The sequence below is a fragment of the Leuciscus leuciscus genome, assembly GCF_965113295.1.
Source record: "Leuciscus leuciscus genome assembly, chromosome: 25".
NCBI lineage: Eukaryota > Metazoa > Chordata > Actinopteri > Cypriniformes > Leuciscidae > Leuciscus > Leuciscus leuciscus.
In genome coordinates this window covers 14316297-14328086 of record NC_138724.1, presented here as the reverse complement: position 1 = coordinate 14328086, position 11790 = coordinate 14316297, and the positions used below count along the sequence as shown (strand labels likewise).

General features: G+C 39.0%; 1 protein-coding gene across 4 annotated transcripts in view; it reads right to left on the bottom strand.

The window, feature by feature from the left end:
- The window catches only part of scaper (S-phase cyclin A-associated protein in the ER), a 108379-nt gene that overhangs the window by 68489 nt on the left and 28100 nt on the right, over positions 1 to 11790 (bottom strand). For all 4 annotated transcript variants that reach the window (XM_082159011.1, XM_082159009.1, XM_082159012.1 and 1 more), the window contains 3 exons: positions 11448 to 11529; positions 11195 to 11347; positions 8679 to 8786 (listed from right to left, as the gene is read on the bottom strand). In XM_082159011.1, the coding sequence (XP_082015137.1) occupies positions 8679 to 8786; positions 11195 to 11347; positions 11448 to 11529 (343 nt within the window). The remainder of the gene's footprint in view (positions 1 to 8678; positions 8787 to 11194; positions 11348 to 11447; positions 11530 to 11790) is intronic.

Sequence of the window (11790 nt, the reverse complement as noted above, 5' to 3'; positions counted from 1 at the left end):
GAAAATTCGCAGAACCACTGTAATTGACCACACCTTAACAGATAATGCAATTGTTGCTTGGCTTTGTCCAGCATGTTTATACATTAATCAGGTTATAATTGGCCTTTGTGTTGTGCGTTTGCTTCCAAAGACAGACATGTAACATGTATTTAATGCTTCAAAAACCCACAGTAGCTTGTAAACAAACATACACTGATCGTACATACAACATTTTTAATTGTGTCATCATTTACTCACTCTCTGTATGATTTTCTGTCTTCTTTCTTTTTTTGTGCGTACAATGAAAGTCAATGGGGTCCAACATTGATTTGGCCCCAACTTTCTTCAAAACATCTTTGTTCCGCAGAAAAAAAGTCATAGGTTTGGAACGAAATTGAGGGCGAGTAAATGATGACAGAATTAAAAATGTTTGGTTGAACTTTCTCTTTCAGATAAAAGTCTATGGGACTTTTAACCGGTTTTATCGTCCATGTCAGCATGGCATCATTCATGTCTAGGGCCAATGGTAAGGGACGAATTATGTAATGTTAGTAAATAACTAATAAGAAGGCGGAGAGAACTGAACATTTGCACAAACATCGGCTCTCCATTTCTTGCAACAGCTCTTCACAAGGTACATTAACTTCGAACAATAACGAAGCGAACAATAACAAAGTTTTAACGACCACAGCCAACACTGTCTCGAATGCTTGACACCTGTCCTTAATGAATTAGTTTGAGACAAATGTGACAAATTGCCATACGGACCTCCGTTTGAAATCTGTACATTTGCATCATATAGTGTTTCAAATGGATGAGTGATCGTGCGTGCGTGTGCTTGAGGAGGCATCTCCCCCGTGTCCCTCGGGAACAGGAGTCGAGCCCTGCAGTCATAACCATTGCCTCCCTGTGGCCAGAGAGGCATCTGTTGAGTAATCTCTCTGAAAGGCGATCTACTTCGCCTGCCGTTCACTTAATGGGATTGTTTCTATAACACCTCAAAGACGTGCACCATCTTGAGATTATAAAGAGGGGTTTGGAGGAGAGGGGAGCAGCACAAACACAGATCTGTGAGGAGACCACGGCTGGAGCTAAGCTCATAATGTGCAAGTGAACCCGAAGTACGGTAAACCCTTATGGCAATAGTCAATCGCTTCAATAGTCTGAGACTTGAACAGAATTTAATTAAAGAATATATTTTAAGAAAAAAGTTTTTGGATTTCATATTTTGATTTTCTAAATGATTTGGGTCTTTCCTTGAAGGGATAGTTCACCTCAAAAATCATTAATTATTCACCCTCATGTCGTTCCAAACCCGTAAGATTTTCATTCATCTTCGAAACATAAATGAAGATCTTTTTGATGAAATCTGAGACATTTTGGTCCCTCCATTGACAGCTACGTCACTGCCACTTTGACGCTTCAAAAAGTTCATAAAGAGATCATAAAACTAACCCATTTGAATTAAGCGGTTTAGTCCAAAAAAATTCTGAAGAGACATGATCGCTTTATATGATGAACAGACTAAATTTAGGCTTTTATTCACATATAAACATTGATCAACTCATACATCAGTTGTGGTAAATGGAAGCTCAAGCAAGTTAACTTGACATGTAAGAACCAATGAGGTTCATTCTCGTGTTACGCAGCACGTTTGAGCTTCTGCAAGAACCAATGAGGTTCATTCTCATGTTACGCAGCAGGTTTGAGCATTAGCAAGAACCAATGAGGTTCATTCTCGTGTAATGCAGCACGTTTGTTCATTAGCAAGAACCAATGAGGTTCATTCTAGTGTAACGCAGCACGTTTGTTCATTAGCAAGAACCAATGAGGTTCATTCTCGTGTTACGCAGCAGGTTTGAGCATTAGCAAGAACCAATGAGGTTAATTCTCGTGTTACGCAGCACGTTTGAGCTTCTGCAAGAACCAATGAGGTTCATTCTCGTGTTACGCAGCAGGTTTGAGCATTAGCAAGAACCAATGAGGTTCATTCTCGTGTTACGCAGCAGGTTTGAGCATTAGCAAGAACCAATGAGGTTCATTCTCGTGTAATGCAGCACGTTTGTTCATTAGCAAGAACCAATGAGGTTCATTCTCGTGTTACGCAGCAGGTTTGAGCATTAGCAAGAACCAATGAGGTTCATTCTAGTGTAACGCAGCACGTTTGTTTATTAGCAAGAACCAATGAGGTTCATTCTCGTGTAACGCAGCACGTTTGTTCATTAGCAAGAACCAATGAGGTTCATTCTCGTGTAACGCAGCACGTTTGTTCATTAGCAAGAACCAATGAGGTTCATTCTAGTGTTACGCAGCACGTTTGTTCATTAGCAAGAACCAATGAGGTTCATTCTCGTGTAATGCAGCATGTTTGTTCATTAGCAAGAACCAATGAGGTTTCATTCTCGTGTAATGCAGCACGTTTGTTTATTAGCAAGAACCAATGAGGTTCATTCTCGTGTTACGCAGCATGTTTGTTCATTAGCAAGAACCAATGAGGTTCATTCTCGTGTTACGCAGCACGTTTGATCATTAGCAAGAACCAATGAGGTTCATTCTAGTGTTACGCAGCACCTTTGTTCATTAGCAAGAACCAATGAGGTTCATTCTCGTGTTACGCAGCACCTTTGTTCATTAGCAAGAACCAATGAGGTTCATTCTAGTGTTACGCAGCACGTTTGTTCATTAGCAAGAACCAATGAGGTTCATTCTCGTGTAATGCAGCACGTTTGTTCATTAGCAAGAACCAATGAGGTTCATTCTCGTGTAATGCAGCACGTTTGTTCATTAGCAAGAACCAATGAGGTTTCATTCTCGTGTAATGCAGCACGTTTGTTCATTAGCAAGAACCAATGAGGTTCATTCTCGTGTTACGCAGCACGTTTGATCATTAGCAAGAACCAATGAGGTTCATTCTCGTGTTACGCAGCACCTTTGTTCATTAGCAAGAACCAATGAGGTTCATTCTCAGTGTTACGCAGCACGTTTGTTCATTAGCAAGAACCAATGAGGTTCATTCTAGTGTTACGCAGCACGTTTGTTCATTAGCAAGAACCAATGAGGTTCATTCTAGTGTTACGCAGCACGTTTGTTCATTAGCAAGAACCAATGAGGTTCATTCTCGTGTAATGCAGCACGTTTGTTCATTAGCAAGAACCAATGAGGTTCATTCTCGTGTTACGCAGCACCTTTGTTCATTAGCAAGAACCAATGAGGTTCATTCTCGTGTTACGCAGCACGTTTGATCATTAGCAAGAACCAATGAGGTTCATTCTCGTGTTACGCAGCACGTTTGTTCATTAGCAAGAACCAATGAGGTTCATTCTCGTGTTACGCAGCACCTTTGAGCTTCTGCAAGAACCAATGAGGTTCATTCTCGTGTAATGCAGCACGTTTGTTCATTAGCAAGAACCAATGAGGTTCATTTTTGTGTTACGCAGCACCTTTGTTCATTAGCAAGAACCAATGAGGTTCATTCTCGTGTTACGCAGCACGTTTGATCATTAGCAAGAACCAATGAGGTTCATTCTCGTGTTACGCAGCACCTTTGGTCATTAGCAAGAACCAATGAGGTTCATTCTCGTGTTACGCAGCACCTTTGAGCTTCTGCAAGAACCAATGAGGTTCATTCTCGTGTAACGCAGCACGTTTGTTCATTAGCAAGAACCAACGAGGTTCATTCTCGTGTTACGCAGCACGTTTGAGCATTAGCAAGAACCAATGAGGTTCATTCTCGTGTTACGCAGCACCTTTGTTCATTAGCAAGAACCAATGAGGTTCATTCTCGTGTTACGCAGCACCTTTGAGCTTCTGCAAGAACCAATGAGGTTCATTCTCGTGTAACGCAGCACGTTTGTTCATTAGCAAGAACCAATGAGGTTCATTCTCGTGTTACGCAGCACGTTTGTTCATTAGCAAGAACCAATGAGGTTCATTCTCGTGTAACGCAGCACGTTTGTTCATTAGCAAGAACCAATGAGGTTCATTCTCGTGTTACGCAGCACCTTTGTTCATTAGCAAGAACCAATGAGGTTCATTCTAGTGTTACGCAGCACGTTTGTTTATTAGCAAGAACCAATGAGGTTCATTCTCGTGTTACGCAGCACGTTTGTTCATTAGCAAGAACCAATGAGGTTCATTCTCGTGTTACGCAGCACCTTTGTTCATTAGCAAGAACCAATGAGGTTCATTCTCGTGTTACGCAGCACCTTTGAGCTTCTGCAAGAACCAATGAGGTTCATTCTCGTGTAACGCAGCACGTTTGTTCATTAGCAAGAACCAATGAGGTTCATTCTCGTGTTACGCAGCACGTTTGTTCATTAGCAAGAACCAATGAGGTTCATTCTCGTGTTACGCAGCACCTTTGTTCATTAGCAAGAACCAATGAGGTTCATTCTCGTGTTACGCAGCACCTTTGAGCTTCTGCAAGAACCAATGAGGTTCATTCTCGTGTAACGCAGCACGTTTGTTCATTAGCAAGAACCAATGAGGTTCATTCTCGTGTTACGCAGCACGTTTGAGCATTAACAAGAACCAATGAGGTTCATTCTCGTGTAACGCAGCACGTTTGTTCATTAGCAAGAACCAATGAGGTTCATTCTCGTGTTACGCAGCACGTTTGAGCATTAACAAGAACCAATGAGGTTCATTATCGTGTAACGCCGCATGTTTGAGCTTCTGCAAGATGTCTGTTCTTGTGCGTTAATCAGGTTTGGATGAGCTTCGGTTTATGTTCGCTGATCAATGTTTATATGTGAATAAAAGCCTAAATTCAATCTGTTCATATAAATCTATCGAGTCACTTCAGAAAATTCTAATTCAAAAGTGGTAGCTGCATAGCTATCTATGGAGAGTACAGAAAGCTCTTAGATTTCATAAAAAAGATTTGTGCCAAAAAAACTACATAAAAAATGTATGCTCTAGAAAAAGGACAATGTGGCATATGACGACCTATCAAATTCGATGGACAGGTGATGGACTGGTGTCCACTTGCACAATGCACATGGTGACAATAGGAGACTTGAGAATTATAAAAAAAGTGACAGAAACCAGCCTGTGGGCTAGAACACCCGAAAAAACCACAGTGCTTTCTGTGGGGCGTAATGAGAGACAACTCCAAACATCACACCTCCACCGATGCTCAGGGGCCATCATGAAGCGCTCACTGTCACACTGATACATGTCCCATCCTCCACTCTTTTGTGAGACACAAAAGACCCGGCAAAAGATGTCTTTCCCCCAGTGTGAAACAGACAGCTGTTTGTCATTCAGGTACAATGTAATGACAGAAGGTATAAGGTAACCAACCAACGACGTACACAAAAAAACTTGACTTGTACATCCCTTGCAGGATTACATTCTAACATTAGATGCATCATGTGACACGACGTCTTTGTTTTGAAAGGAGTTCCGAGGATGATTAAATAACTTTGTTGTGTTGATTATAACACTGAAGGAAATAACTGAACTAATTTGATGTTTAGTGGTATAAATAAAACAACAACAACAACAACAACAACACTATTAACATTATTATTATTAATAGCATAATATATTAAATGTAATATTTATCATTAAGATAATAATTAATATTTTTGCAATTTCACAAAAATTACATTTTTTAAATCAAATTAATCACACATCAAATTTGGCTGAGAAATTACCCGCAAAAGAAGTTAGTGTTAAATGAGAAAATCATTAAATAGATATTACAAAAAAAATCTTTAAATATAAAAATAAATATTTGATTTAATTCAACAGAATTTATTACACAAACTTTAGACTACAACAGCAATGTTTTTATTTTTGCCCTGATATCTTGAATTTTAGGGGCATTCGACCTGCATTTTACAGGGTCCATCATGCAGTGAGTTGTTGCCTTGCTTCATGTTCTTCACCAATCTACACCAATCAACCGTATGAAATGTAAGATGAACTTCGTATGCCATTCGAAGGTGGGCGCCCCCTGGGGCGGGTGCGTTAATTATTATTATTTATTTATTTTTCCATAATTAACTAATTATTAAAGTCCCCCTGTGGTGAAAATCAAGGTTTTAATGTTCTTGTATGTCTATGTCTACTGGCAGAGAACCAAAGACATCGCTGATGTTTCTGCCATCACAAACTACCTTTTAACCAATCAGGTCAACGTGTGATCGTCAACGAGTGGATCTCTGAGCTGGTGTGAGTGAGTGAGTGGAGGCGGGGCTAATTTGCATATTCATAGAACCAAGTATACTAAATGAGGCAGGGGAGTAGAGTTACATTTAAGGTACTTTAAGGCATGATAAAAAATGTTTCAAGGAAAAAAAGACTTAAATCAGTCATTTTGGTGATCAAAGATGAGTTTTAAGGGATCAAATTATTGACTTAAATTAACAGTTAAATTGACGTCCCTAATATATATTAAATACTGTTTATAATATTATGTTTTATATTCAGTATGTTCAATATAATACATTTCTATTGAATACATATCTATATATAAAATATACAACACAAGTCTTGACTTAAATCCATGAGCACTTGTGTGCCAGCCACTAGACTAGCCCATGACTCTGAAAAACTGTGATATTTTAGCTTGAATAACTCAACGTTCAGCTGTGTTTCTTCTTGATCTGGCGTCAAAGGTTGAGGATAAATAAAATTCCTATGTGTCAAACACAACGGGCCTAGAGCGGCGATATATCACATTAAACCAGAACAGATGACAACCAATAAAGGATAATATAGAGTCCAAGAGGCAATCCAAGTATCCTGCAGCCACACTGATCCATTGCTGTTGATAATCGCTGTATTTTCAATTTAACTCCAGAGTCTTTCAAATAGCGAAATATGACTAAATACGAGGACAGACGGAGGCTCTGGACCCGCTTCCGCTGAAAAACTACGTTGTGACCTCTGCACGGTTCAGCCAACCATCTTAGTTTTAATTAAAAATCTTTCATAACGGCAAGAATTATGGAAGTGCCGACTGGAAAATAGTTGGCGGTTGTGTGAATGAAATACTGCACACCAAAATGAGCAAAGACATAAATAAGGAGCACCGGAGCGTCCATCGCAAGACTATCCAAACAAGTCCTGTGGCCAGGTTTCCTTAAAATGCAGCAACTGTGAATGAATTACCAAAATTGCACATTTTGACATATATTGCTTATAAACTCCTAGAGAAGAAAAAAATAAGTAGTGTGTTCTTTTCCAATAAGAGCCAAGGACACGGTAATGAACTCTAGGACAAATTTACAGTTCAGACACCCTGAAGTTTCCAATTTTGCTAATTCCGCTGACTGTTACAGATCGTGGCGTATAAATCACAGGTAAACGATTTCCTTTTGTGTGTAAACCAAACGAACGCCGTTTAAAAACTAGTTGCATGTGAACAGTTAATTCAATTAAATACATCAAGCTCTATAATTCGGACAGACCTCATTAAGTCAGCCGCACCTGACGCGAGTCGCACGCTTGCGAGACGTGGCGCGGTGGCTCGACTGTGTGTTTATCACACTGTCAGGCAGAGAAATAGGTGGCTGCGGCCAAGGCTAATGATTTAGAGGCAGCACTGGGGGTTTAAATATTACTCGCTGAGAAAAAGGTTTGAATGAAGGAGGTCCAGGGGCCAAAGGTGCGACATATAGCACCAACAGTTGTCAGCCGTACAAAGAAGCCCAGTGTGAAAGCCAATCTCATATTGCGGTGAGAGATCCCGCATTTAACGAGCCGCGTTCAGGGGAGAGGCACTCAGTCAAGCCCAGAGACAAGGCAGGGTGATCTCACCCCGCGCCATATACACAAACACTATTAGTGTTGATTCGCTCTGAGCCTTTTATGGTCCCACAAACCAAGGAAAATATGGGAAAGTTGGTGTTGATCCTCTCAACCTTCACAGATATGATAAATGATGTGCAAAATCATAAAATGAAACGTCTTCCCTAAAAATGAAGTTGAATGTGTGTGTGTGCTGTTTGTGTGTGTGTGCTGTTTGTGTGTGTGTGCTGTTTGTGTGTCTGTGAGAAACATAAGCAAGAGTGACATCACTCACATGAAGTAAATACATTTTCAAGTAATGTTTTAAACTGTTAATAAATATGATGAATAATAAATGTAATGATTCATATTTGTAAGCAAGATTAGAATTAAGTGGTATATTTTGTTTTTATTTAACAAATGTGTAATAATTGTTTGTATATTTTTGAATTTATAATTTACATTTTTATAAATAAATAAAAGACATTTTGGGGGGAAAATTGTAATAATGACAAATAAACCAATTCAATCCAGAATTACTGTTATTAGTGCTGTCAATCGATTAAAATAAATAATTAATAGCAGATTTTTTTCTGTAATTAATTGTGATTAATCGCACCTAACATTAAAGTTTTTAATATATTTTCTATATTGTAATAATTTCACATTTAATCTCCAAACTAACATAGAAACTCCTTTTTATGAAAGGAGGGATAACAATACTACTATATAGTATATATAGTATATGTATATATATTAAAAATAGTAAAAAAATAAAAATAAAAATCCTCAATTTGGCATTTTATAATAACATTTGTATTTTTTTAAATGATATATTTAATCAAATTTAATTTATTCATTTAATATGCATCAAATCTTACAAACTCTCTGCAGTTTCACTATGAACCCCTATGGGTTGAACCCTGGTTTCTTCAGTGTTTTTAGTGGGGTGAACTCACCACCTCCTCGTCCGACAGCTCCCGCCCTTGAATGCTGCTGCTGTCCCGCACTGCCTGCTGGTGCCCCTTACCCTTAATGTGACTGAACAGGTGGACCTCAGAGGAGATCTGCAACACAAACGCACAGGCCAGAGATCACAAGAGGCAATACGCCAAAAATAAAGGCATGGGCCTGAAACGTACCAATCTACCACACAATACATTTGGGCATCATTCATGAACTGACAGTTCTCAGGTGTCAAGACATATGTTCCAACCCTTTAAAGCTAAATATGATCCCTTGATCCTGACAGACATCTGCAGAGCTGACAGACATATCTCATAAGAACTAGAAAATCTGAAAACACTGACGAATAACTAATAACTAAAGAGCTTTGACACCTTCTTTTCGAATGTATCAGCGCCCCAAGCACTGTTTTTACCAGCTCAAATATCACCTCTTGAGTTTGTAGAGCAGCTCACCTGTCCTGAAAACTCAAGAGGTCATGTGAAAAGCATAGAAGACTCCTACTCCATTGAATGTCTCTATTATTCATGTAATGGTTCTGTTCGCCGTGAGAAACCGGGGTGGTTAAGCTAAGTGCTAAACGATCTGAGCTGGTAAGCAAAAGGTTGACGGTTCAAACCCGATCTTGAACTACCACCATCAAAACATCTCTTTTCTGTGTTCCACACAAGAAATAAATAGGGTTTGAACTACATGCGGTTGAGTAAATGACAACATTTTCATTATTGAGTGAACCTTTCAAATAACCGAAAAGGTTGCAAACCCCAAAAAAGGTGATCACTTTTGTGCATTTGATCGACAGTTAAAGGAATAGTTCACCAAAATACATTTCACTGACTTGCATATTGTGGAACAAAACAGACGATATTTTGAAGAACGTTTTTTTTTTTTTTTATATTATGAACCCATTATTGACTAACGTAACCCAAAAATGACAAAGGTTGTTTGAAATTGATCTACAATTGATCTTTTTTGTGTGTGTGTGTGTGTGTTCCGTAGAAGATAAACATCGTACAGGTTTGCAATGATATGAGATTGAGTAAATGATCCGCTAATCTAAAAGGTTGTGGGTTCAAACCTCAAAAAAGAAACTATCATTATTGTGCCCAAGATTAAAACAATTAAAGGAATAGTTCAAAAATCATTTACTCGCCTTCATATTGTTCAAACAGATTTACAACTTCCTTCTGTGGAACAATAAAGAATTTTGTTTTAGATGGTTTTGTCCTTATTATGTGAGTCAATGGGGTCCAAAACTTTCAAATGGCAAAAAGAACATAAAAGTAGTTTGAAATGAATCTACACGAGCTGAATGGGAAGATTTTTCAACCTTTTTTTTTTTGTGTTCCGCTGAAGATAAACATCATACAGGTTTGCAATGATATGAGGTTGAGCAGACAATTTTATTTTGAGGTGAACTTTTCCAATAACGTAAAAGGTTGTGGGTTCACACCTCAAAAAAGAAAAAGAAACTATCACTATTGTGCAAATGATTAAAACAATTAAAGGAATAATTCACCCAAAAATAATTTACTCGCCTTCATATTGTTCAAACACATTTACAACTTCCTTCTGTGGAACAAAAAATAATATATTTTTTAGATGATTTTGCACATATTATTATAGTCAATGGGGTCCAAAACTTTCAAACTGCAAAAAGTACATAAAGGTTAGGAGAAATTAATCTATATGAACTGAATGGTACATTTTTTTAAATCTTTTTTTGTGTTCCATACAGAAAGAGATTCACACGGGCAGGAAACCGACATGACGGTGAGTAAACTATGCCCTTTTCCTTTAACCTTACTTTAAGGGGACTGAACCTGAAAGTGGCTTTGCATTAAAGTGACCTAAATGAAAAATTCGCAGCAGAATTAAACTTAAAAGTAGGAAAGTTTTTCCTATGGCAGGTGAGGACAACAGTATCTGGATGCTTGTGTTGTTTGTCTCCTTTGAGTACTGGAGTTGAGCCCACACAGGACAGTCTGTGTATAATGTCATTAGCTAGAGTGCTTCCTGCTGACCTAAAGATGATCTCTGGTGTCAGAGCCTGGCCAAGGTCATCTGACATTTTTAACAAGATTTCATTCTCCCCAGCGCTTAATCTGATGTCAGTTTGAAGCTCCAAGGTGTCTGGCCCCAGTTGCAGTAAAAGCTGGGCACGTCAGAGATAAATGCGGCCACTCAAAGATTTGTTGCCTGTCGCTTGAAAAGCATAATCACGCCCAGCTATTAATCTCCGCCTAGAGTTCATGTTTAATGAATGCAGTTAAATTCTCATTTACATGCATTCTCTATGAAAATCCTCTGAATCACCTTGTAGTCTGTGGTTTTATGTACTCTGCCTAGCAAAGCAGCAAAGACAGACTGTCCATCCTTGCGGGAATCGTTGTCTGGAGCGTCCCAAATGTTCCTGGGACAGTATTCCTAGTCGCCCCCACTTCAACGGTCTTAAACGTATTAATACCAATCAAAGTGATCAGAGAGAAACTCATAATGCAGGACCTACCACAACGTTACAGAGCGAGCACTGCTTCTTCCGCTCATAAGGGGTGAGTTTGGGAGCGTAGTCCGTGTTGGCGTGTCTTCCGCTGCTCAGCTCGGCGGCCTTCTCTTTCCTCTGCTCGATCTGCTCCATGTGTCTCCGGCTGCTCTCGTCATGCTGAAAACACGTTCCACATGCTAGCAGTATTGTACGAGGTTTTCGGAAAAAGGGGATAAACACTGAAAATGGTGTCAGATATGGGATTATGATCAATTACCTTCATCTGGATTTTCTTCTGTAGTTCCTCCATGGCCTCCTGCTGAGCAGCACTGAGAGCAGCCAAACGCTCCTCACGGTCCCTGCAGTGTGGATATTAAATGAGACCCTATTATGCAATTTTTTTAATATATTTTCAATTTTCTTTATTGTGCAATGTTGCGGTTTAAGCATCAAAAAGGTCTGCAAAGTTACAAAGTCACCCCAAAGGGAGATCTCTATATCAGTGCGCACTGTTTCGCATTGATTGTAGTCTTGAGTTTTCATCCAGGAACAAACATGTCACAATATTCCTCTTTAAAAAATACTCCAACCCAAGGCATATGTAAAATAAAGGGGCAAGG